This window comes from Strix aluco, chromosome 5, assembly GCF_031877795.1.
Source record: "Strix aluco isolate bStrAlu1 chromosome 5, bStrAlu1.hap1, whole genome shotgun sequence".
Classification (NCBI taxonomy): domain Eukaryota; kingdom Metazoa; phylum Chordata; class Aves; order Strigiformes; family Strigidae; genus Strix; species Strix aluco.
The window spans coordinates 36,921,063-36,947,708 of NC_133935.1; the positions used below are offsets into that span (position 1 = coordinate 36,921,063).

At 43.3% G+C, this 26,646-nt stretch overlaps 2 protein-coding genes across 2 annotated transcripts; both read right to left on the reverse strand.

The window, feature by feature from the left end:
- Positions 1-3,198: 3,198 nt before the first annotated feature.
- On the reverse strand, positions 3,199-16,180 carry AMDHD1 (amidohydrolase domain containing 1). The gene is made up of 9 exons (XM_074825412.1): positions 16,044-16,180; positions 14,207-14,313; positions 13,179-13,243; positions 12,327-12,604; positions 8,033-8,258; positions 6,954-7,078; positions 4,480-4,573; positions 3,914-4,074; positions 3,199-3,460 (listed from the first exon to the last, which is right to left on the reverse strand). Exons 1-9 carry the CDS (start codon positions 16,178-16,180, stop codon positions 3,346-3,348), a joined length of 1,308 nt encoding a protein of 435 aa, XP_074681513.1. The 3' UTR covers positions 3,199-3,345.
- Positions 16,181-24,824: 8,644 nt separating this feature from the next.
- SNRPF (small nuclear ribonucleoprotein polypeptide F) lies at positions 24,825-26,220 on the reverse strand. Its single transcript, XM_074825413.1, has 4 exons — positions 26,064-26,220; positions 25,792-25,917; positions 25,473-25,537; positions 24,825-24,944 (listed from the first exon to the last, which is right to left on the reverse strand). Exons 1-4 carry the CDS (start codon positions 26,064-26,066, stop codon positions 24,878-24,880), a joined length of 261 nt encoding a protein of 86 aa, XP_074681514.1. The 5' UTR covers positions 26,067-26,220; the 3' UTR covers positions 24,825-24,877.
- Between the last annotated feature and the right edge of the window lie 426 nt (positions 26,221-26,646).

Here is a 26,646-nt window from a genome sequence, read left to right on the forward strand (position 1 = left end):
TGGATGTAGCAATCTATTTTCCTGTCATGTATGATGATGAAAATGTAAAGCAAAAGCCTAATTTGGAAATACAGAGGATGGGTGGAACAGGGGCCAGGAAAGGGGGAGGAGGAGATGTAGGAGTGATGGATGTGAACCCATGCTGAAGCAATAGCATCAAGATCTACATTCCTGTGGCTCACCGGGTATCTGCCTGGCTGCCAAGGGCCCTGTCCCCACAGAGGGGCTCGTGTCATAGTGTTGTAACATGGAGCACGCTGACCTCTGGCACAGACTTTATTTTGCAAGGGAAGAGTCAGGATTTAGACTTTACATAATGGTGCAGTGATGACATGTAAAGGCTGGTTAACAACCACTGCTGGCCTGATACCCATGGCTTTGGGGTGTTCAGCATGAGCTGGAAATCTTCCCAGGCCATCAGATGTGCTGCAAGGGGCACCCAAAGCACTAGTATGGTGCTACTCTCAGGTGTCTGAGACCTGCTGTGTTAAATGTGCCCTGAGGAGAGGACTCCTGCCTGTTGGCAGGCTATCAGGGAGACACCTAACCTGGCCAGAAGACCTGGAAACTAGGGTACCCAGCCATGGTGTGTGAGCTCCCAGTTCAGCTCCTTCCTTCTGCACATGCTTTGCAGCATCTCCAGCCTCTGTCTCCTTCCTGTGCCAAGTCCCTACCCTTTCAGCTCGAGGCTCTCTGTAGCAGGTGTATCTCAATCTTCTCCTGAATCTGTTCCATTTTCTATAAAATCAGGTGTTAATTAAAATCAAGTGTAAGAACAGCCAAGGCTTATATCTTGTAGGGTCAACCATTTGCCTGCAGCCTCACGTTATGGCTAAACAATACAGTTCCTTCAGCAGCAAAGCCAGCAGAAGTTCCTACCCACTGCACTGTTACTTACGTCCTGCACCCAGCCGCTGCAGGAGCCGGCATGGTGAACATCATTGCTGAAATGAGCCACGTTAAAACAAATAAACAAAAATCTTCCTGTGCTTCAGTGGGGTGTGCCTTCCCCGGCAGCTGCACGTAACAGCGCTGCAAACTGCGCAATGGCAGGACCACGTAATCGGCTGTCAGGAACCACTTAAGCCAGCTGTGCCACCAAAGTATAACCACATCCTTTAACTGCAAATCTGCCACTAATCACAGCCCTGGGGCATACTCCCAAATGGCTACTAGATTCAGCCAAGTGGGTTGGGCAAGCATGTGGTTTGAGGTTCCTGTCAGAGCTAAGGTGTGCGTAAGAGCAGAATCCCCTCACGTCAGTAGTTTCAGGCCATGAATGCCTATTCCTGTCCAGCAAGAGAATATTTGTTTTCCCAATGCAATCGTGGGCCCCCAAATGCCTTAGGCACTTCAGAGAGGAGATGCTGGGCGTTGCTTCCCACTCACATCTGCTTCTGGCTGCCTGGGAGCAAGGGACCACCAGCACATGATGCAGCATGGTGGTCTCAGCTTTGCATCATGCCTGTGCAAAGCCAAGAGGCACTGCTCCGGCCACATGCTGCATTTCAGAAATGCCTGCACTCGTACCCTGACAGCTTTCCCCAACTGCCTGCATAAATGTTATTTATGAAGGCTATCTTGGGCAGAATAGACTGTGTGATCACATACTTCAGATGTTCTTCCAAACTCTATAAAAACAAAGGTCCACACCCACATCTGGTACAACAGCTGCTTGCAGAAAAATGCGTCTAGTGGCAGGAATGCCATTAAATTGTTTTAAAAACTGATTTACTTGGCTAGCCTGGCTCAAATAAAGCATGAACAAAGATACTTTATGGGGTGGCTTACATATTTTGGATGTTAACACATGTGCCTAAGGCTCAGGGAGATCAGGTCATAATAAAGCTCATGTGTGTTTGTGATGATGGCTTCCAAGTATCTGTTAATCAGAATGAGACTGTTGTCTTTCCTCAGGGGTCTGGTTCACTAAAGCACTCTGCCCTGTACCGCAGGTTATGGTACCTGCTTATATCAATAATTATTTTTATGATAAGTTCTTCATGCTTGTCAGCTGTAGTTTTATGACTTCAACTTCAGAAAGTTAAGCCCTTTTGTTTCTGCAGCGACCATCCATTTGAAAAGTTGGAGAAAAGTCTCCATTGGTGTGTATCCAGACACCCTCCCTACCCCAGACCCTCTGCTTAAACAACACTGCAACAGCTTGAACTCTCCAGAACTGTGTCCTCCTTTTTTCTACATACCACATCCCCAAATAATGGTACAATCCCCAGAAAAAAGACAGTAGCTGAAAGAAAAAAGAACTTTAAACAAACCCAGGATCTTAAGTTGTGACATTGCTCTGAGTAGGAGTTGTCATACTCACACTCAACTTCTCATCAGAAGTACATTCAAACTTCCATAAACAAACATGTCTCATGTTATTTCAGATTCAGCCTAGAATAAATGAAATCAGGTCTTTTTTTAGAACATCTGTACAACACTGCATGTGATCTTTTAAATGTCAGGGTAATTGAAATTTTGAGAGGTTGCTGTACTCACCAGACCTCACTGAGCTAACTGCCTCTAAGAGTGAACTGTAAGATTTTGGCATCACTGATTTCCAACGGTAGGCCTGATTCAACCTCTAACTTACAGTGCACTCCTACTTTTAGCAGCCCAGTGAGTGGTGTACCTGATTGCATTCTCCTCTCCTCCTTCTTTTGGTGCCCCTACAGCCCTGAAGGAGCTGTGAGATCCTCAGCAAGGGAGATGTTGCAGATCAGCTGATAAGCAGCACCTTGCTGGGCTCCCGGCTGCTCACTCCCACTGAGTTTCAAGGCTGCAGAAGCCAGGAGACTTGTTATTTTGGAGAGGTAAGATACTGTGCTTGCCACCATGACTGTGGTTCCTGGTATCTGCTGAGTGCGAGACTGAGCAGACCTGGGAGCTATGAACATTGCCTTGGGATGCTGTGGCCTCCCAGCACCATGAAAGGCCATTCCAAATGTGCACACCTGAACCCCAGCCCTCCATCACAGGTTACTTAACACCAGTCCTCCCAATAAATCTTACCTGGATCCAAACTTTTCATTCACTGGTGGTTTGTTTGGGTTATTTTCAAATATAATAATTTTATAGATTAAAATGGTATAGGAAACCATTTTTGGAAACTGTCTTATTTCAAATGAATACAATTAGAAATTATTTTCATGCGGTGGAGAGAAGGAGAATGGACATGAAGATGCACCAAATGGGTAATGCTTGGTAAAGTTTATTTGAATAAGAGGGCTGGTAAGGTGAGCACCAAACAATTTACCGCTAAATACAAAACTGATTTGTCTGTTGCTCTGAAATACTTCATGCTAATTTGATTATAGTAGCTTCCTAAATTGTTGTCTTCTCTCAGTAACTGCTCATTGTCTCACACTTCTCATTTTCATAGACGACTTTTCCTTTAACTATAACGTAGTTGATCAATGCTTCATGTCCCCCAAACTGGTAAATCAAGTGCTCCCACCTAAAAAGACAACAAGATGTTTAAGAATAGCCAGACTTGCATAAAAGCAGGTCATGTACCTCCTATACCTGGCAATTATAAAAGATTTGCTTGAACCATGGACAACCACTATTCCATGTCTACATGTTGATCTCTTGTTGCATGAATACAGTGAGTTAACGTACAAATCAGTAGAGAATTCCTTCCACAAAATAAACAGGTATTATCTTTAGATAATTTGTAATCAGGCATGGATTATTTGTAATATTGGCCCCAAAATTCTGAGGCTTTATTTTCCACTGGAGTGATTATGGAGCATGAAAGCTGGTCTAAAATGCTAGCAATGTCCCTTTTTTCAGATTAAAATAACTTCTGAAGCACGAGGAATTCACTAACCTCTCCACTATCCAAACATGGTGAAAAACAAAGCCCCTTATGTTAAATCACATTTCAAACAACAGTGGAAGAACAAACCTTGATGAATTTATGATAACAAGATCCCCTTGCTTGCCGGTCTCTATGGAGCCATGTGTGTCTGATTTTCCCAGGGCATAAGCCGCATTAATGGTGGCAGCTGCTAGTGCTTCATTCATCGACATCTTCATGTTTACGCAGGCCAGATGCATCACCATAGGCTAGTAGGCAAGTTAAGTAGAAAATGAGAGTTACCAGTAATACAAATAAAGCTGTTCGTGCCTCAAATCCCTAAGCACTCTCCTCCCTCCTTGTGCAACAGAAGGAGTTGTCCTGCATAATGTAAATCTTGCCCACTCCAAAATGAGAACTCTAAAATCAGGAACTTTGAGAGCCTTCTTTATAAGCCTCTCAGTGCATATGAAGAATAGAACCCCTTCTGGTTTCAAGAATTCCTGGCAAAAACTACCAACACACATAAATAAGCACAAGCAGTTGTCTGAGCAGGGCATACAGCTCTCTTTGTGGCTATGAAGACTGTTTCAAGTGTGCAAGATCTATACACAAGTTGTACTAGTAAGAGATTTCATAATTTTGTAGTGTCATAAGTATTAGGAATAGCTTACCATTGAAAAACAGTATGCATTGGGATTAAAGTCACTGCCAAGAGCAACTATAACTCCTTCTTCTAACATTTTTCTAGCTTGAGGTTGCTTCAGTCTGGTGGGAAGAAGACACTTGTCAGTACGATTCACTTAGTTAATATATGACGATTTACAGGAGCAGAAGTCATCACTCAGTTTGGCTACGTTCATGCATTCAGTTAGAGTAATCCTTCTGGAGACAAAAGCCCAAACTCTTCTCTTGGCTCCCTACATATCACCTATGGACAGCATAAATGGGAAGTGTGATCCACTGCTTTTGCAGTAACAGCATGTGGCAGCAGCCAGTATCAACCATCAGGCTCCAGGCCACTGAAATTCTGGTATTTATTCACACCTCAGCCACTTAAGGATTTACAAGGTGAAAATCTTCATTTCTCAAAAAAGTAATTTTCTAGCCCTTATAGCTTCAGAGACAGGCTCCCACGTATGAGCAGTGGCACAAGCAACGCAGTAGTCCTTTCCCGATTCTGTTGGCAATTTGAAATAGTAAGTTGAGGCTGTGAATTTCATTTGTATGCATTAGAGGATTTTCTCACTTAGTCTTAATGCAAAAGATATCTTCAATAACTTCAGTATCTGGAATAGCCATTTCAAAATTTTTCAGACACTGGATTAATCTGGATAGGTGTTTGCAAGGGTAGACACTAGGAAATAATACGCTCTTAAGAATTTTTAGCCATAACTGCTGTAAAGCCAATAGCGCCAAACATCGTGTCTGAAAATAAACCAGTGTAACAATAAAAATGAAACATTAGAGCAACTACTGCTCAAAAAGTAGTATTAAAAGCACTGCAGTTAACAGAAAAGAACAATAAACGAGATCTCAATGAAGTGCTTACATTTGGTATAAGACAATCCTCTCCCTATAGAAGCCTCTTCACAGATTTATGAGAAAACTACCACCCGTCCATGCACAACACGATGCTCCAGGAGTTAACTGTGTTTAAAAAGATTTGTCTGAAGAGCCGTTCCACATCCTCACATGTCTTTCGAGCCTCTGCATCCCCTGCTGTGCTCTGCTGCCAGACTCCTAAGGAGTACTGCAGGCAATAGTTACCAAAGACCAAAATGAGAGTGTGTTTACCATTAAGCAACTCTCCAGCTGCACTCTCCAGCCCAGCTCTGGTCATCAGGTGAATCCTTGGCCACTACTGCTTTTCTTAAAACCAGGGGATAGTCTAGGCGCAGAACCTCCTGAGTTCTCAGCTCTTGTAAGTGATACTGAAAGAGTTGAGGGATGCCAGCAAAGGATGTACCACATCACCTCATAGCAAGTTCTCATACACTGCACAGCTTTCAGCCCTCTAATACTCTTTTAACCTTTATCTCATTCATGGCTTCATCATTTTTAGAGTGTATTAGACTGGGAGGCCTGTGTTCAGTAAATAGTGCACTGGACACTGCAACAAACGAGGCCTCATTTCCTACAGCTTGTTCTTATCCCCACCTTAGGCTTATCCTGAGGTTATAAACTTTCCACCACATGGAGTCTCTGGAGTAAGACGTGAGATACAGCCGCAGCCTTTTCCACAGGTGGCTGCGTCTCTGTTGTCTCCTCTACCTCCCTGCCCGGGATCAGTCTGCAGGACCACACAATCCCCCCGAGATCTGTATTTTGGCGGTGCAAGTAGTTGCAATCAGTCAGTGGTTGAAAAGCACTGGTGCAGGACATGAACAGCTAACCACAAACAGAAACACAAGCGCAGACATAGAAGCGAGGACAGGTGGCGGTGGCACAAGCCTCAATGCACAGGAAAGTCGGCTGTTGAAAATAAACCAAAATCAGCTCAAGGATCTTCTCTTTTCAGGAGGGAAGGTATTATTGGGTCATGGTCCTCATCATCTAGTTGGCTTATTTTTGGCATTAGGCGTAAGCAGGTGATCCATCTATACTTATCTCTAATATCTGCATATGGAAAATAGCATTCTTAAGGCAATTCTGGTCAGTGTTGCCTGGGTAAAATCAGATGAGATTTTAAAAATGCTACCCATGGTCTTTCAGCTCTTATGATAACCAAAGGATTCATTTCCCAGTAAAACCTTCTGCAAGTGAGTAAATACATATACTGTAGATATAATTTGCCTGAAAAGAAGCCAACTCAGTTTTCAAAGTCTAAATGGATTAAAGCAAACCAGTCCAGTTTTCTTCTTAAATAAATGCCTGATAATTACCTTAGCCTGTCATAAATTCCAGTGTTGACTGAACCACTCCAGATCTACTGTGAGACTTGCCAGAACTGGGGTATTGCCTATTTTTGAGGATTTCCACTAGAAACAAGACATAAGGAGGCTCATTTAGCTCTTTGTATTTGTGTCTTCACTGATCCAGCCTGATCCTTAAGGCATAGATACAAGCTTACACTTTTACAGTAAAAGACCCTAAAACTAAAAATTTTTGCTGTTATTAAAGGTTTCCTCCAATCAGGTAGCCTTACCTCAGCATGTAGGCAGTTGTTGGTAAGAGGACAGCGGCACACTTAGCTCTTGCCATCGCTGTGATACCTTCATCACTAACTTCTTCCAGGTGGCTGATAGCCCGGGCTCCTAGCTCAGCTCCAAGCTAAACAAATTTTCAAGAAAACTACTCACCATTCTCAATTAATTCAGCAAAGCAATGTTGTTTTCAAATGACTGGAGGAGACAATTCACTATTAATGTAAAATGTACTAAAAGAAAAAGAATGCTTGAAAGAACAAATGGAATACAGAGACAAAATATTTCCTCATTTACTGCAGGAAAAGTTGATCACAAAAAGGTATTAACTATCCACTGAGTGGAAGCATACCTTCAGTGGTGTTTTTAACAGATTAACATGCAAACTATGGGACAGATATGGATAAAACCATCATCAAATCCCATTTACAAGGTATACAGCAGAAAATGGTTGACAAAACTGACACTGGTTGCAGAACTAGTAGTGCAACTGCTGCCTTCAATGGTGAAGCACCAAAAAGGCTTTTATGATCAATCAAGTTTTTGTTTTGTTTTTTTGGTTTTTTTCAAATACAGCAGAGAATAACTTGCGCAGACCCCACAGGAAGGAAGTAATGTTTACATGATGGTGAAACATGGTCTCAGACTCACTTTCTTTATCAAGATATTAGGGAGCCTATTCTTGACTAACCCATCCATCTGAGTGAGCTCACTGCACATCTAACTTGTTGCTGCTAACAGGACATTTAAGGAAAAAAGATTTTTCAAGTTGCATAGAAACCATATTTTTGTCATTCTTGGGTTCACAGATATCCACCTTCCCCATCTGTATCCCATGGGGAAGATAAGCAAAGTCAATGTTTGATTAGGCAGTGCATGCTAGTCCCAGAGGTCAAGGCTTCCTCCCATGTGCTGCATAAGGGCTGCACTTTCTATCATCTGACAGAAATAGATGCCTATGAATGGTCTATTTTATAAAGTCTTAGAAAAGAAAACCTCGGTTTTGAAAACTGCAATCCTTTCAAAGATTTAGCTCTCGCAAGAGCAGAAACTGCTTAACTGAATGTTAAGAAAGACATACCTCAGCAGATTTCATCGGATGGAGTTCATCACCATGGAAGTTAATCTGTAACCCTATATCTTTTCCAGCTTGAAGAATTCTCCTAGTAGACTCCAGATCAAAGACTCCCTTCTCACAGAACACATCTATATTGTTAACATGTATTTCACCACTTAGTTTGAGTTCTTTCAGTTTAGGGAGATGGTTATTGATAATGTCATCTGTGGCTTCAGTAGCAGTTTTCCCTCTAATGAAAAGAAAATGTTATGGAGACATAAGAATAACATCCTTGAAGTCTGGCAAACATTCAGATCCATGCAATTACAAGATTATTTACAAAATGATGCAAATACAAATCACTCCAAAAACCTTCAGATTAAAAAATGTAAAACTACTATAATTCATGTACTCTCAAACATGAGTTACTTTCCATTCAAAGAATATTAGATTGTATTACTATATCTATTTTTATAAGGTTAGCATCTCGGATGCTAACCAAGATATGTGATATTTGAAAACTAATTCTTCTGCTTTCTTATTCATATACTCTGACCTCCTTATACTCTATCCTAAAACACAACTATTTAAAATATGTAAATGATTATTTAAATATGTTAAATGGTATTCATGCGATATTTTTATGCAAATATCAAAGCTCAAAGGGGACGTGCAGCACAAATCATTATTTTAAATTTACCTCTCCTCCTTTTATATCATTCAGACTGATAGCTAGATAACTTGTTTCTAAATCAGAGGGGCCTCCGAGGTTCAATTTGCCAAAGTCAGAACCATTTATGAACCCCCTATTACACAAAGATAACCCAGGAGAGATCAGTAAATGCCTTTGAAAGAGAGAACAATCCCAAAACATGCAGTTGGGTTAGTATTTTGCAATTTTACGATCTAAAGATAAGTGACCTACTGCAGCTAAATGTGACATCTCAATCGTCTTTTCAGGCACTGTAAGGCACGCACAGCCCGGCATGAGTGCCACATGGGGGCGAGCTGGGGGGTTTACAGCAGCAGGAAATTCAAGAAGCCAAATTCTGCCTGGATTTGTAAACGAGGTTGTGCAGTTAAAAAGCAGAGCAACACCTGGCTTATGGCCCTTCTTTTGTTCACCTCTCACTGAAACAGTCATTGGGGTTGGTCGGGCTTTTATGATGCCAAGCCCTCTCCCTTTTCTTCTTTTACTCAGCAGCCTTTGGAGAAATTTGGACTGAAAGATTAGGATCAGAGCCAAGACAAAACAGAGGGAAAGGTAAGTCTTGGTTTCACTTTTTTGGGGACATAATGCCCAAGAATGCAAAACTGCTGTTGTTTTAATGCTAGAGTTTGAAAATGTCTTCCTAAAGACGAAAAGGACCCAGTGAATCTTTGCCAATCAAGAAAACCCCAAAATTAGAATCAGACATCCCCAAAATCATGAATTTGATTCCAAATGATGACTAGAGGGATGACACATCAGTTATTTCTTTGCCCCCCCTGCTGTGAGCTGTGAGCTTTTTAGGTTCATTTCCTAAAGAACTGTAGATACTCCGAGTCTGGAAGTTCCAAGGCTGGAAACATTTTTTAAAAGCAATGGATGGAAACAAGGATCAGTATAAACACAGCAGCCTTATTTTTCTCTAGGATGGCTCAGGCTAAAGTAGCCTGCACCATTCAGCACATACTTCAGGAAGTACTGCCTATTACCAATACACCGTATCACAGTCCCACAGAATAACTGTGTTTATAGGGACCTCTGGAGCTCATCTGATCCAACCCCTGGTACAGAGCAGGGTCAGTATGAATCATGTGTCAATGGTACCTTTTAGAAGCAGAAAATCAGACTGAATTACCATATACCTAGAAATCACAAACGGATACACGCAGCAAGTTCTCAACATCTGCCCAAAGCTAATTTCCAAGTGGGAAAAAAGAAAAACCAGTGCTGGCAAGTCCGGAGGTAGGCTCCTCTTAAGACCCAACATACTGAAGCTTTACAAGACGTGCCACATACTGCAAGACTTGGCAATATGAAAGAGTTGACACCTTTATCAATTAAATGAACTTTCTGGTGATGCTTCTGCTCTAAGAGGCCAGACTTGCAACAGTAAATTAAGCCAAGTGTAAGAAGCAAGCAAGTGGCTTAGCAAGAATTTAACAAAGCTCCTAGGCAGCAGCTCCACAGGTGTCTAAGCAGCAAGTGTAACACTGCTCTTTTGTTTCACACTAAATAGAATTATTTTAAATTGATGCAGTGTTAGCAGATCAGCAGTAACAAACTTGCATGACTATGATCGTTCCAAAATCATCAGGTTATTAGACTTTTAATGGCAATCTCATCGAGAGTTGCCATGAAGTACCTACAACAAAAAAGGGCATTACATTTTAAGATCTACATAAATCAAGAAGATTTAAATAAAAACAGTTAAATCAATCTTACTCTTTTGTTTGTATGATTTATGCATAACTGAACTACAGGGCAGTTTTATGGAAGACAATGATGAAAGAAAACTGGCATGAGCTTAAGTGACTTGGAAGATGTCTGTTTAACAGCTTCTAGAATCCGCAAGATCATCATCTTATTTGCATAAATGAAAGAGCAATTCCTAGCCCCAAGCCTGCAGGCAACATATTCCCTTTGCAATCCTCCACTGTTACGGAAACTGCAGGAAATTCAGAGTTTAAAACTGAAGCTCAACAAAGCAGGATGCTTCCCTCAGCATGTTACTGTCCCAGACGTTCAGGAGCCAGCCAAAGGCTGAGGACCACAGCTCTGAACATCAGGCCACAAATCAGGGAAGAGCTGCAGAATTCCTCCTGGTCAAAATAAAAACCTGAGGCAGTGACTAGGTTTGAAGGGTAGCAGAAAATTAATGCAAGATATTCTAGACATGAACATTTGAATGAAAAGAGAAGAGGGTTTAAGAAGACCCAAACTGGAAAATACAGATAAGTCAGTATTTCCTTCAGGAAATTTCCTTAAATCCCCAGCTACCTTTTCTCCTTACATAAAATATAATATACTCACTACCTATATTTTGTTACGCTTGACGTGCATCAGTGGGGACAGAACTGTGCAGAGTGAGATGGTATACCTGTCTTTCTAACCCGTAAGATTTGATATATTTGTAAAAACACTGGAATTTATTTCATTAGTTCATAGAAATGCTTGAAATATTTTGGTGGGAAAGACTACTTATCGGGAGTTTGACTGAAATTCTCCCAAGGTTTTTTAGGGGAAGAGGAAAGGAAGGGCTAAGAAATATATATAGTTCGGCATAAAAATTCAATTATATTTTACTGTTAAGTCATCCAAACTTTAGTAGAATGCCTTGAAAGAAATATTTGGTGTTTTCAGCAAATTTTAGTTACTTTATTTTTAACCATCTTCCAGTTACTGAAGATGATACAGGATTCCTTCTGAATAATTACATTAACAAAAAATAATTTCCCAACCTGCTCGAAATACAGCATAATTAGATTGCAAATAAATGTATTCAGGTCATGTTTTCTAGAATGCTGGAAGAGGTAGATTTTTTTTGGAGTATGCTTTTTTTTTTTTAAATGAACATCTCTTAAAGACTGCCACAGTATCTCTGTGATGCTAGACCTGCCTCCATCTTACACGCCTTGTTTTGCAGCAGCCTACTGCTTAGTCTGTCAAATTATATGTTTCACATACACATACACCCACCTAGCTAAAACTCCTCATTAATTCTTTCATACAATGAAATCTAGTAACTTGAAGACGTTATTTTCATCATAGGGAAAAAAATGTCGAGGTGAGAAAGGCTGGCTTGTTATGGTATGTCTACTTGAGCCATCAAAATACTTGTGATTAAGCACATTTACTTTAATCTTCTACTCATCTCATACCTATAAGATGTGTGCAATTCTTCACTGCATGGAAGCACAATTAAGCTTTGTTTACTGAAGTATATAAGGATTAAATACAGTATTTTTTTTTCTGTTAGCTGGTCAAAATAAAAGCTCGTGGCAGAGACTACGCTTGGAAGGGTAGCAGCTAACCCAAGCAGAATAATTTTCTGTACAGAAACCCTGTAATCTGCATTGTTCAGTGTGAGCATCAGCTGGAGGCAGGCATTTTGTGCTAAGGTCATGTTGGCATTTAGTAGCCACTACCTAATGCTTCCCTGTCTTCCTTCAAATTAAAATTTAGAAGAGCCTTCTGTAAATACTGGCTATTGTTTCAAATATGTTATATTTTAGGAGGGCTAAGCAGAAGAAACCTTTCTGAAAATAACAGCTGATTTTCAGTGCAAAGCAGTAATACTTAACAAGAGTAAGAAAAATCAATTCACATTACTTTGGCACAGAATGAGCTCCACAGTACGTTGAAGAAATGCCAATATCCATGGATTGCTTAGCACGTTCGATCACCCTGAGCATTTTAAGCTCTGTTTCTAAGTTTAAGCCATATCCACTCTTGCACTCAACCAAAGTAGATCCCGCTCTGCGCATGTGTTCAAGTCGGTGTTTGAAAGTATTGAACAGCTCTTCTTCTGTGGCGTTCCGAGTGTGTTCCACAGTAAAATGTATTCCTCCCCCAGCCTGGTGGATCTCCATATAGGATGCACCTGCCAGCTTGGGAAAAAAAAAGAAAACAAAAAACAACCCCCCCATACAATTAGCTATTAAATGTGCATTTTCTATCCAAGAGATTCTGGAAAGTGCCTTGAGGTCTCTTTGCAGTGAGAGAGAAAAGGACAGGGATAAAAATCCCCACTAGTTCTTCCTCTCTCCCCCTCCTCTCTCCCCTCCACTTAAATGAAGAAATTATGTAAGAAGCAACATAAAGAGAATTATTCTGAAGATCTACTTCCCCCTGAGCCCACGGGAAAAACCTATCTCTAGCTCAAAAATCCATTTGCGTGGAAAAAAAGAAGAAAAAATAATCAAGATGTACATGGTAATAGAAGGTGGCACTCCTGTATTACTTCAATTAATGCAAAAATATATCAAGGCTGGCTGCAAAGGTTGCAGTTACACTCCTCTCTCACCCTACCAGTATTCAAAAATCATCCCTCTTCTCTCAGATTATCTGATGGAAATTACATGTTTTTCTACACATGAAAGATAAGAGTCACTGAAAAGTAGAAATAGTTATGGACAAAAAGAAGAGGAAGAAAAATCCAGCTGTGTAATTTTATGCTGTTACCTTCATTGCAAACTCATGAACCCTATCACCAGCCCACACTGGATGTGTATGTGCATCTACCAGGCCTAAAGAAAACAAAGTAAACACACGCTCGAGTTATTTCACTGTGTAAGAGAAAAGGTTATGAACATGCAAGCAAATTAAATGGACAGCAGAAGTTCCCCTATAAAGTCTCTATTGGTTAGAGAAAAGAAAAAACCCAACCAGCCAAAAAATCTAGGGTTTTCTTCAAAGGCTATTAATTTTCTTTCAATTTTTTTAGGTGTAACACCGTACCCAAAATGTCTCTGTAAATGCATCAGTTGCTGAGTTTTTCATATTGTTTTGATGATGTTTTCAAACTGTGGAAGAAATTATAAATGACAAACTTTGAAAGAGTTCATTAGGCTCTAAGTCTGTGTTCTTTAAAAAAAGCAAAGTGCTTCGGCTGGGCTTAGCATGTTAGCACTTACTCCACTTAGTACACTTACTCCAGCAGGAGCTTCTTCTACAAGCTGTAAAACCAACACTACTGAATGCCAAATGAAACAGAGGTCTAATAGCTCGTGTGCTAACACACTTGCAAAGTTTAACACACAATAGACTTGTCCAGGTTTATTTTTTTATCAGGTAAAGTTGCAGAGTATGTGACTTAAAATCCTGTGCTGCCCTTTTGCCTCCAACTGGCTGCGGACAGGATGGAAAGACTGAGCTCCGTGGCTGATGGGAAGAAAGGGCACAGAAAAGAGGTGAATCTGAAAAGTCACTCAGCGGGCCAGCTATGTTACAGTTGTGATCTATGACACAGAGGAACAGATGTCAGAGGAGACAGAGCTCCACCATGAAGCCCAAAAGAACCATCCCGAGTGCTACTTTCTCCTTGCAGCACTCCCAATGAAGAAGCTGCAGTACTCTGCCCCTAGCACAACGTATCAAACCAGTACCGAATACGGAGGAAAAAGGACAAAGGGACGTTTAACACACACGTACTTTGTCTCTAAGCTCTTGCCACCATTCGGCATTGTATCATTATGAAAAAACACACCTACCTGGTAACACACACTTCCCAGAGCAGTCTATTATTCTTTCAAATGTTGCTCCTGAAAACTGACTGCGAATAACATCTGCCTGGCCCACAGCTTTGATACAACCATCTCTGCAAACAACAGACAACGAACAAAGGGATCGTGAGCCTGTTGAAAAGTCAAGTGCTCACTGACAGAGCTCCTGGAGCAACAACTCTCTGAAAGCAGGGGTAGGGACCTTCTGCAGGACTGAAGATGCACACAGGAGGTCATTTGCTAATCTTATAGATGCACAGAAAATGATGGGGTAACGCCATGCATTTCAAGTTGTTTGCCATAACACTTGTCATGTCCTCTGCTTAAATCCCTCAGGAAGATACCTTGGTAGTCTTTTGTTCTAATTTCTGCTAGGCAACATTATTTTTCTGTTGTGGATCAGCAAATATACAGCATTCCTCCAGGAAGTATCTGCAGGGCACTCTTCCCCTCACAGAAATCAAACTATCATCACCAGCCTCCACTGCCTGGACCCAAATCATACCCTTGTGCCCTTGGAAGCCATAGGGATACATCTCGTTGGGGCTGATCTTCAGTTCAACAGCAATTTTCTCCCAGTGGAGCTTGAGGATGGTACTGGGAATCCTGCACTTGAGGGATTGCCTCCAGCCATGCATGAAGCTCCACCTGACCTACAGGAGAGAAGCCTCCTGGGGCATGCACAGCACCTCTGTCCTTTAAGCCTTGTCTTTCTCCAGCTCTTTTCAAGCCACTGGAATAGTAATTGGGAGTCATCATGGGTAACTGGCTGAAGGTATCTCTACACCACACAGCTGAATTTTTAAGATGCTGTGCTGGTTTTGGCTGGGATAGAGTTAATTTTTTTCACAGTAGCTAGTATGGGGCTATATATTGGACTTGTGCTGAAAACAGTGTTGGCAATATAGAGATTTTATTACTGCTGAGCAGTGCTCACACAGAGTCAAGGCTTTTCTGCTTCTCATACCCCACCAGCGAGTAGGCTGGGGGTACACAAGAAGTTGGGAGGGGACACAGCTGGGACAGCTGACCCCAACTGACCAAAGGGATAGTCCGTACCATATGACATCATGCTCAGCAATATAAAGCTGGAGGAAGAAGAAGGAAGGGGGTGAAGTTTGGAGTGATAGCGTTTGTCTTCCCAAGTAATCATTATGCGTGATGGAGCCCTGCTTTCCTGGAGGTGGCTGAACACCTGCCTGCCAATGGGAAGAAGTGAATGAATTCCTTGAATGCGGAATTTTTGCTTTCCCTGTTAGACTGTCTTTATCTCAACTCTGGAGTTCTCTCACTTTTACCCTTCTGATGCTGTCCCCCATCCCACCAGGGAGGAGGCAGCAAGTGGCTGTGTGGGACTTAGTTGCTGACCGGAGTTAAACCATGACAGAGCAAATAGCAGAGCATTTAGAAATGGGAGATATGTAATTATATAGGTTAATAATTAAATATAATTAATTACACCAGTTATTCATAGGACTGCTATTAGTTCATGCCAGTTCACTTAGAAACAAAGCAGAGGCAGAAGAGGGTAGCAGTTATGGTCAGCACTAGGCTAGCAGTTATCTTTACAAGGCTGGAAGCATGAACACTGGATGATAATAGAAGTTACCAGGATATGGACTGAAATAATCAAAATTGGGAAGGCACGTTTCAACGCAGGCAGGTGGCTGCCGTTCCGCCGCCTCCACCGAGCGCAGGGAACCGCCGGGCACAGGCAGCCCGCGGCCGGCTGTCGGGGCAGGGGCAGCTCCTGCGACCCGATCCCGCCACCCCCCGGCCCCGGCCCCGGCCCCGGCCCCGGCCCCGGCCCCGGCCCCTCACTCACAGCCCCACCACCAGGCTGGCGCCCCGCAGCAGGGCCAGGCTGGCGGCGGCCTCCCGCAGCAGGTACTCCTCGCCCCGGCCGCAGACCAGCACCAGCTGCTGGGCGTTCTCCAGCAGGAGCCGATACCGGCCCGCCATGGCAGCGCGGGAAATGGTGGGCGGCGCCGGCGGAGGGCGAGGGCGGCCGCCGCTCGGCTCAAAGTCCCCCGGGGCGGCGCGGGAGAGGCCGCTGCCTGCCCGGCCTGGCCCTGGCCCTGGGTCTTTGACCGCGTGGGTCTTTGCAACCAACCCCCCAACGGAGGGCGAAGACACGGAGGTGGGAAACAAAGCGAGGAACAGGCCGGATGATTTCTCCGGGGCACGGGTGAGGCGGCTGGTGGTGACCATCCTCGCCTGTGCCACGTTCGGCACTCGGCAGAAATTTGGGCTGAAAAAGCTTCAGGGCTTTAAGAGTGAATTTGGCAGCAGCCAGCTCAGGGCAAAGGATGCTGTTCTTGCTGCGGGCCGGGGTGATGTAACAACATCCATATGTCGTGCTGGTTTATGATAAGCTCTGAAGCAGCGGTTTTGCCAGCTGGGGATTCCCCAGAGCCCTCTGTCCGCACTGCACCACCTGGAGATTTCCTTTTGCCAAGAAAACAGGAGATTCTGAATTGGGAGCATTTGTCTGCCCATGTCCCCCCTCCCCGGTGTCCCATCACCTTGCCAGCATCCCAGCATCAGCCCCTGAGGGACCATAACACCTCTCACCACACCAGATATTCAGGCAGACAGTAATTTATCCAGGTAGATACTAATTTATCCAGGCAGATCGAAAGGTTTGTGCGATGCTGCTGCCCCCTACAGAATTAGGGATGAGAGAATCAGGAAACAAATACTTTCAACATGGATTTTTAGTTTTCTTCTCTCTTCAAACATTCATAGTGTGTATAGGGCTCCAGTAATTCCCAGCTGGAAAATAGTGTCTTTCTTAATAAGTGGTCCCTCAAACACCTTTCTGGTGGTGGTAATCTTCTTTAAACACCTTTCTTTTTAAAGGAGGATCAATTTAAAATGCTTGTATCTGCATATACATATTCCTGTACAGAATACAGCAGAAACAGATGGATATGTTAGCTCTTAGAATGAGTTTTTTGCTCGTCTTGTTTGCAAATGAGTCAAGATATGCCGCTAAAATGCAGTATTTTTCATTTAATAACAAATCTGAAAAGTGAGTAAAACCATGATAGCATCGGGTATTATCTTGTGATACCGCTCCACTGGCTCAATACTGCACCATGACAATCTTCATCTTCTTTCTAAACACTCTCACTAGGTGCGCAGAAGATTGACAGGAGAGGTGGTAGGTGGTGCTTTACTGCTTCCAGGAGTTCCTGCTGTCAGCTTTGGCTTTCACTGGCAGTACTGCAGTATGTTTGAAAGCAGAAATCAAAGAGGAACCTTGCAACAGCTTCATAGCAAGGGCAGAAGGACTCTCCATTGCGGGGGGGATGCTTAAGCAGCAGTGGTGGGGTGAGAACTGGTGTGTCAGGAATGAAAGGCCGCACGTTGTAGTGGAGTCTGGCACTCGAGGGATCGGTGCTGCCAATAAATGGAGCGGGGAGAAGATGATTCAGCTGGAGCAGAAGGGAGCACCCCACCCCCACCCCCCCCCGAGCTCACTTCTCTGTGCGGTGGGATGGCAGGCAAAGAGGTTTAGAATGTATGGCTTCACTGTAGTGCAGTCTTATGTCAGGGTAAGTACTGCAAAATCATTGTCGTCGTATTCACAAATATTTTAGGGTATATGTTCCATGAGCTGCTCTTTCTGCCCTTGAGAGGACCACCAGAGAACATTAAATTCCCACCTGTATTTGCACATCCCCGTGTTTAGTTGCATGCCTGGCCATCTGCTGGGTCTGTGAACAAGGGCTGGAAGTCAAACAGAAACTGACCTGAATGCTTCTTACATTTATGTTTCTCCCCTCTACACATTTTTTGCCTTTTGTCTCTTTCAGTAATTCCAGAGAGAATTTCAAAGAGCAAAGGTGACATCTGCAGCTCTATTTCTGGTGATCCAGTCTCAGACTCCAGCCACTCATAACATTAGTTGTGGTAAAAGGGGGAAAAAAGGAAGGATCAATTCTGTGTAAAACTTTACACCTGCAAGAAGTGTGTTGTTACACTCTTAAGGTTAAAATTCAGTTTTGTGCACTAGTTTTTTCCAAGAACCAAGGGCAGATCCTGATTTAAATGCTTAGAATAGGTGAAGATTTTATGCTTAGTAAGATAGGAGTGTATTTTATTCTCAGACATATTCTGCTTGCAGAAAACTTACAGCTGTGCTTGTGTATTTGTATATGCCCTGGTTCTTTTCTGGTGAAGATTTTTCTCTGTAATAGATCAGTCTATGCAGAAAAAGGTCAATCCACTGCAAAGTCAGTGGTTTCTGACACGCTGTGCCTGATGTATTTTTAAGAATGCTGCCCAGAAAGGTAAATGCAGGAGTAGTTTCTACAGGATTCCACAGGAAATTCTTGTGTTTGATACAAAAAGAACAGATTCTAACATTGCGCTGTATTTTAAAAATGTTGGCAGAATTCATTGGGTGTAAACAGAGGACAGCCTGTAAACAGGCTGGAGCGATGGGCTAAGGCCAACTGTATGAGCTTCAATAAGGCCAAATGCCGGGTGCTGCACTTTGGCCACAACAACCCCCAGCAGCGCTACAGGCTTGGGGAGGAGTGGCTGGAGAGCTGCCAGTCAGAGAGGGACCTGGGGGTGTTGATTGACAGCCGGCTGAACATGAGCCAGCAGTGTGCCCAGGTGGCCAAGAAGGCCAATGGCATCCTGGCTTGCATCAGAAATAGTGTGGCCAGCAGGGACAGGGAAGTGATCTTACCCCTGTACTCGGCACTGGTGAGGCCACACCTCGATGACTGTGTTCAGTTTTGGGCCCCTCACTACAAAAAGGACATTGAATTACTCGAGCGTGTCCAGAGAAGGGCAACGAAGCTGGTGAAGGGCCTGGAGCACATGTCGTACGAGGAGCGGCTGAGGGAACTGGGGTTGTTTAGTCTGGAGAAGAGGAGGCTGAGGGGAGACCTCATTGTCCTCTACAACTACCTGAAGGGAGGTTGCAGAGAGCTGGGGATGAGTCTCTTTAACCAAGTAACAAGTGATAGGACAAGAGGGAATGGCCTCAAGTTGCTCCAGGGAAGGTTTAGACTGGATATTAGGAAGTATTTCTTTACAGAACAGGTTGTTAGGTGTTGGAATGGGCTGCCCAGGGAGGTGGTGGAGTCCCCATCCCTGGAGGTGTTTAAGAGTAGGGTCAACATAGCGCTGAGGGATATGGTGTAGTTGGGAACTGTCAGTGTTAGGTTAATGGTTGGACTAGATGATCTTCAAGGTCTTTTCCAACCTAGATGATGCTGTGATTCTGAGGACAGTAGGGTGCTAGAGGAACCCTGCCTAAATTCCTTAAATTTAGAGACTTTAAATCACAACCTTAATGTTCCAGTGAAAGTGTTTTTTGAAAATAATTTTTAAATGTGCTATCTTTAATAGTGTCTGATAATTTATTTTTCTGCAAAATTTTATAGGTGTTGGCAAAAATCAAAAGAAGAGAACTGCTTTCACCATAGAAGATGGAAGGCCAGTTCTTTACAGAGCTGGTGGGTCTTTGCCTGCTGAAAATTTGTGTGTTCCTAAAACAGCTTGAGGATAATATCCTATGCTCATTTTACTTATGTTATCATGGGTATTTTAATTTCCTTGAGTTTGCTAGTTTGGGTTGGAAAATAACTCATTTCACCAAAAAAAGAAAGAATAGAGAGGGAAAAAAATAGTAAAAATAAAGATAAGTAAAAAAAGTCAATTGAGTGTCTGGTAATTAGTTGAAGAGATTTCATCTCTTCTTGCTGGTGCTTTATCTGAGTGTATGATATGCTTATTCCTCAAGGAACACCTTTTCAAATACACTGTCAGAGTTACTTTAGAATGTTTAGTCTTGTAAACAACATGTAATTAAATACAGAAGGCCCAGGTTGGATGTAAGTCTTATCCAAAATTGGCTAAATTTTCCTTAAATTTATATGTTAGTTTTTTTCATCTGCTGAATAGTCCTTTACAGTAATACACATAGCATGATGAAATGTCCTGAAAGGAGGCATTATGCTTGTCTTAAGAAAAGTTAATTGCTAGTGGAGCTTACTGAATACTATTTCCCTGTTTACAAAAGCAGCAGAGGTTATTAGACCCTGAGGATCAAACAGAAATTGCATCACATGGATGAAACTGACTTTGAAATGCAGAGTTGACCCAGACTAAATTGCAAATTTGTTATGTACTCTTGGCTCTCCTCGTATCAGATTGAGTTTTACATCAGATTAACAAATATTTTTTGCATAGTTTTGCAAAAGTAGAAATGAAGTAATTCTGTGTTTTGTTTTTCCTATTCAGAAAAACTTTGCATCTCAAACCATGGAAACATTGCATCTGCTCAGGCGAGCTTTCCGAATCCTCCCTCTGTTCCCAGGTTCTGTCTTAATAACTTCTTTGGCAAAGTCCATAATCCGCTGTTGATGGGGGGACCTTTTGGGGAAACAGTGATCTGCCCCAGGGGACCTAATTCAGCAGGAATGGTTCTCTCTGATCATAGTGAAACCTTTCCAACCTCTGCATCTAGGTTTCCTTTTCACAAAAGCTGCAGCTAAGGGAAAAAGGAGAGTTTGTGTGCACCTGTGTCCTGTCAGGAGTGAGGATGTGGACACATCCAGACATAGGAACTGGTATCATGCCAACATCTGGCCTTATGACCAAAGCTCATAATTCTTTGCAGTCAGGGATCTGCACAAGCCAGAGTTCGCAGCATTTTGTCTCCCAGCAATGATAAGAATTCAGGGTCTTCTTAGCTAGGTTGTGTACTCTTTTATTGGCTACTCCTAGAAATGAGAGGGTTTCAAAGTAAAAAATAAATAGCAAACAACCTATACTCAAATGAGTAACACAGAAAAATACGCTCAAAACTACGTGTTATACGTCTTCCGTCTTGCTGTAAGTCTTTCTAGGCTCTTCTTGACTATTTAACTTCTTACAATATTTAGTAAGTAGTTTTGCAGGGTATAATCTTTTGTTGATGGAGTGTCCTACCACTTTGTCTCTGATTTCTTTTATCCTACAGACAATTTGAACAATTTAACACATGAAAGCATTTTAATTTTTAGTTACTTTATATACACCTTATATTTCAAAAGTAAAATCATGAGTCCTTTTATTTGTCTCTTTAATACATACATAAGTGAATGGTTGCAACTCTTCTGCCTTTTGGACTTGCTTCAGAAGAAAGGAAAAATGTGTTTATATTCATGGGGCTTACTCCATACCAACTAAGGACCAGCTCCAGTTACATTGATATACTCAGAGTATCCTACCCTCATCTGTATTGCAATTCTTTTCACACCATTTAGGACCAAAATCTGAATTAAGCACATGTGTAAGTCTTTATCTAACTATATACCTGCATGGTTTCTCCCATTGAAATGAAGGGAACACTTCATAGAAGCAGAGATAAACACATGCATCCATCTTTGCAGTGTGTGGGCATAAGAACTAAGATTAGTTATAAAGTTATACACCAAGGTATTATTTAGTCAATGTGTTTGATCCCTAGTGCTATGCAAAAATAAAAGCATCTTTCTGAGTTTGAAGTCTAATGAATGTATCTATCAAAAAAAACCTGTAGATGCATAACAAAAAAATCTCAAAAGAGTTTGAAGCTACATGAAAGGAGCACACTTTCATTGAGAATGAAAACTCAAGGCTCTGTAAAGTAAGTGATCTCAGTCTTTGAAAGGAGAGATTACAGGCAAAGAATATATTTGCTTTCTTAGTTCTGACTGGGCTTTTGCTTTTGCAAGATGAAAGTCCACTTGTCTTTCCTTTCGTATTATTCATCTTTGCCTAGATTCTCACAGAATTTTGACTTTTTTCATCTAGGTTTTAAGGCCAAGGTCTTTGTTCAGAACACTGTCCCTCCACAGAAAGCTACTGATTTTACTGGGCCTTTTAAAAACACAGCAGTCTGCACAGATGTCTTTCTTTCCAGTTTGTCCTTCAGAGGATGGTGAAAAAAATGTTTGGAAACATATCTACCTTTACTGCTAGAATTCGTGATAAACTATAATTTTTCTTCTTGTCTGTACACTACAGCAACTATAGTCTGCTACTTAAGAAAGCTCTAATTTTAGTATGAAAACGAATGAAAGCCAGAGCGCTTGCAGGGTTCCACATTTGGTGGCCAGGTAGAAGAGCTGAGATCTGCATGCAGGGACTTCTGTGGGGTCATTTCATAGAATCATGGAATAAATCACAGAATGGTTTGGGTTGGAAGGGACCTTAAAGACCATCTAGTCCCATGGGCAGGGACACCTTCCACTAGACCAGGTTGCTCAAAGCCCTGTCCAACCTGGCCTTGAACACTTCCAGGGAGGGGACATCCACAGCTTCTGGGCAACCTGGTCCAGTGTCTCACCATGCTCATAGTAAAGAATTTCTTCCTTTTATGGTTCTTTACCGCTTACTGGTAAATAACCAGTACTAGCTGAGTTTTTGTGGAATTGCACTCATGACTGACTTGTCTCTTAAGATTTTCACTTTAAACAGCTCAAAACACTCATGATTTTCTATAGGTGACAAATAATAGTGTTTAATCTGAAAGATAAACTCATTTGTGAACACGCTGAGGTTTGAGATTGAGTTCATAGATGTCCTTCATGGCAATTCCTGATTTCAAACGCCTTTGCACTGAACTGCTACTGGTGATGATGCAGAGATGGGGCTGGTGCTGAGCAACCCACGGTGCCTCCAGGACACCAGTGGCAGGACCCACATCACCCTCTGCTTCGAGTGGTTTACTCAAAGCTCATACCCAGCGCTCTGTGGTGTTTAAACCCAAGTTGGGAAGCTGGCCATATGCTGGTTTTATTCCCTAATTAGCTCTCGCCATCACATAGCTCCTCTCCTTACACAAACCAAGTTAAGCCCATAACACAACCTGGGGCATGATGAAGGCTTCTGGAAAACCTTTTTCCATATCTTGGTCTTCAGTGCAACGTGCCTGTAGGAATCCTGTTAGGGAAGGGTCTGGAGTCTGCAAGAGCAGAACGGGGTCCCTCCCTCTCCCTTTTCCACCCTATGACCATGTCTAAGGCAGGCCAGGACCCCAGCAGAGGACCAAAGGAGTTTTTATCTGTTGTGAAGCTCCACAATTGGGATCAAAGAGGGATAAAAGAATTTTATTTTCCCCATGTGTAAAACAGGGGTAATACTTCTGTATTTGACAGAAGCATTATGTAAGTGACCACTGATGAGAAAAGGGTCAAAGTAACACATCGGTTTTAACTGAGGTTCATGAAGCATACCTCTAGCTGTCCGGGTTCTGGTTTGCAGGATGCCCCTCCAAACCACCTCTTACCGGTAGCAATTTGTAGCTCCATCAGAGCCTCCAACAGGGAGTCTCTACCTGGCAGCACTGACAAAGCAATGGCCCTTCATTAAGAAATGCTGATAGGTAAAGGACATTGTTAACCTCAAAGTTTAAGAGTAAACATCCAAAAACATGGTTATTGTGCTCCTGCCAGAACTTAACGTTCCAGATGCCTGGTAACAAAAACTTTCTTTTTATGACAGTGACTGTGGAAGTACACTCCTATTGTGCAGTGTGTATATTGTGCAGTATAGCTGCCAGGAAGCTTGTTTGTGTGGATATTGTCTACAAAGTCAATACAAATTTGTCCTTTCTTAATAAGAACTGTACAGCTCCACTTCAAGCTTCATGACTCAAAGCAGCAGACACTGGGGTATAACAGATCTCCACATCTCACCTGTAGTGAGGTCTTCACAACTATTTCCGAATATTATGAACAGATTTAAAGATTAAGTGTATTTAAATAGTAACTACATACATGCTGTAAAACATGTAGACTGCCATATTTTCCTGTATTTCACATAGGAAAATAACTGGTATTTTTTTCACAGCCTTCAGCCGTTAAAGTGGAGAAGACAGCTAAGAACAAGGTACATGCAAATACAGAAGATGACTTAGTTTTTCACGTAGAGGTGAAACGTATTTTCTGCTGAAACAAGGCTACAAAGCGTTATAGCTGCGTCCTCTTTAATTCACCACTTCAGAGCTGAAGGGATCATTACCAAATCATCAGCAATCTGCAGTAGGCACATGAGGATATTTTAAAAGTTTTTCTGTTGCTCACTCCACATCCCATATTATCATTATGGAGAGAAAAGGCTATTCCTGCAGCTCCGTCCAGCTACTTGGCAACGCAGCTTCGAGTAACACAAGAGTCACACAGAGGTGATGAAACCTTCTTCACCTTCTGTTATACACTAGTCTGCATTCAGCATAACTACCTGATGGCAGAGTACTGACAGTGATGCTAAACTGAGCTGATACATGGATGAACCATCTATTTTCTTTTGGAGTACACAACTTTGAAGATTTAATTTATTCCAGGAATCACTTAAATTAAATTCAGGTATTTCCCTTGACAGTAACAGCATTTGTTGACACTGGTAATACTTAAAAGTTGTGGGTGGTTGCTTTTTTTGGTTTTAAATATTCACTTTTCATTCTAATATTTTCAGTTTTAAATTGAAATAATTGCCTATTCCTCCAACATTAGTTTTTTAGACACCAATAAAAGACTAGTCTTAAGACTTTTCAAGAGTTAACTTCCCCCATATTAAAATACAATGAAAAAGAAGTAAACACAGTATTACAAAATTATGGAAAAACAAAAAAAAAGAAAAAAGTTTATTTCCAGATATACAAAACACCTATTCTCTCATTTCTCCATCTTCTTCCTCTTCTTCCACACCTCTGATGTACAAGACATTATTGCACCTGTAAATAGAAACAAAGAATTCCCTTAACTATAAGTGGTTTAATTTTCCACCCCTTATATACATTACTTTAAGCATTTTCGTGCTTGAGCGTAGCCTTACAAAAGACAAATTCTGCATGACAAATTGCTGCTGTTGACCTTGTACAGCTTTCCACAGAGTTCATAACAACTGCAAAAGCATCAAGTTTATAAAAGCCGTAACTGGTTGACAATGCTGTAGAAGAAATTTTTACGCTTAGGTTAACAGTTCTGGTCAAGTTTAATTTCCAAGCACGCAAAATGCTTTCAGTAGCAAACCACTAATATACTCTACTAATGCCAAGAGATTAATAGATGTACAATAATCTGGAAAAGAGATTGTTAATACTTCTTCACAAATATTTCAAAATTCATGTTTCCTCCCCTCACAGCCTTCACACTTAGCATGTTAGTTAGACAAGAAATGCAGCACCTAGTAATACAAGTTTTAATGCAAGTGATAGCAAGATGTAAAGAAACCCTGCCTTTGCCATAAATATCCTCATTACCTTATCAAAACTTCACCCAGATGTCCAGACAACGCACCGTCTATATACTCCTCTGTGTTTGCAAGCTGGAGAAAGAAACCAGCAAACCTCAGAATATTTATAACAGAAGCTTCTCAAAGCACACCGGGGTTTTCCCCCGCAGCCCGGCTAGAGCGAATGGGGGGAGGCCGAGCGACCCCGCTCCCACCCGACACAGCGCCCACCAACAAGGTACCGCTTCGAAGCGCCCCGCTTCGCCCCCCGGGCCGAGGCCCAGCGCCACCCCCGCCCCAGGCCCCTCACCTGCTCCCGCCCCTCCGCCGCCGAGCCCGGCCCTCACCTGCATGTTCATATAGCCGTCGACGGAGACCAGGTAGCCCTTGTACTCCATCCCCCACTTCAGCTTCACCATCACCGGCTTCCCCGTCAGCCCGTTCAGGAAGGGCTTGGGGTTGAGGGGCAGGCTCTGCCGGGGAGAGCAGCCGGTCAGTGTCGCCGCCCCCCGCCCCGCCCCGCCCCGCCGCCTCAGGGCCGTTAACGGCCGCAGCTCCCGCTGCCCGCGTGCCCCTCCCCGCCTTCCGCTCCCGCGCGCGGCGCGGACACCGCTCTCACCATGGCGACGCGGCGCGCGGCAGCAGCCCGACGAACACAGGCCCACGCGGGAACCCCTCGTGCGCGCCGCGGGCTGCGAAAGAATGGGAGCTGCGGCGCGGCGGTTCCCCTTCCGGGAGCGCCGCGCTCACCTCTGACCCCTCACCCCGCCTCGCCGCGCTTTCAATAGGCTGGGGCGCCCTCACGCGCCAAGTGAAAAGCGGGGCTGCCCATTGGCTCGGCGGCGCCCCGGGCCGCTCTCATTGGCTGGGCTGACCGCCCGCCTCCCCTGTCCTCTGGCGAATCGCTGCTGCTGCCGGGCGTTCCGCGCTTGCAGGGGCGGGGGTAGCGCCGCGCCGCGGCTGCCGGGCGCCTCGGGCCGCCATCCCGGGGTGGGGGAGCCGGCGGTGGCTGGCGAGAGGCCGGTGCCTTCCTGCGAACTGCAGGCCCGTAAGGCCTTTCCCTCCCGGCTTGTGGCCTCTTCGGCACCGCACGGCCCCGCAGGCCCTAAGGGGCCGGTTTCGCCCCCCTCAGGCCAGCAGCTCATTTTGCCGTGGAAGCCGGACGGCCGGAGCAGCAGCTGCCCGCCTGGCTTCTGAGCAGT

What these genes read in the sequence shown, in the direction of transcription:
- SNRPF (XM_074825413.1), bottom strand. An exon ending in ACGGCTATATGAACATGCAG is followed by an intron (nt 25,538 to 25,791) that starts GTGAGGGCCGGG and finishes TTCTTTCTCCAG; the next exon opens with CTTGCAAACACAGAGGAGTA. An exon ending in CTGGGTGAAGTTTTGATAAG is followed by an intron (nt 24,945 to 25,472) that starts GTAATGAGGATA and finishes TTCTATTTACAG; the next exon opens with GTGCAATAATGTCTTGTACA.
- AMDHD1 (XM_074825412.1), bottom strand. Translation starts at nt 16,180, where the DNA reads ATGGCGGGCCGGTATCGGCTCCTGCTGGAGAACGCCCAGCAGCTGGTG. An exon ending in ATCCGATGAAATCTGCTGAG is followed by an intron (nt 7,079 to 8,032) that starts GTATGTCTTTCT and finishes AAATTTGTTTAG; the next exon opens with CTTGGAGCTGAGCTAGGAGC. An exon ending in GTTATCATAAATTCATCAAG is followed by an intron (nt 3,461 to 3,913) that starts GTTTGTTCTTCC and finishes TTGTCTTTTTAG; the next exon opens with GTGGGAGCACTTGATTTACC.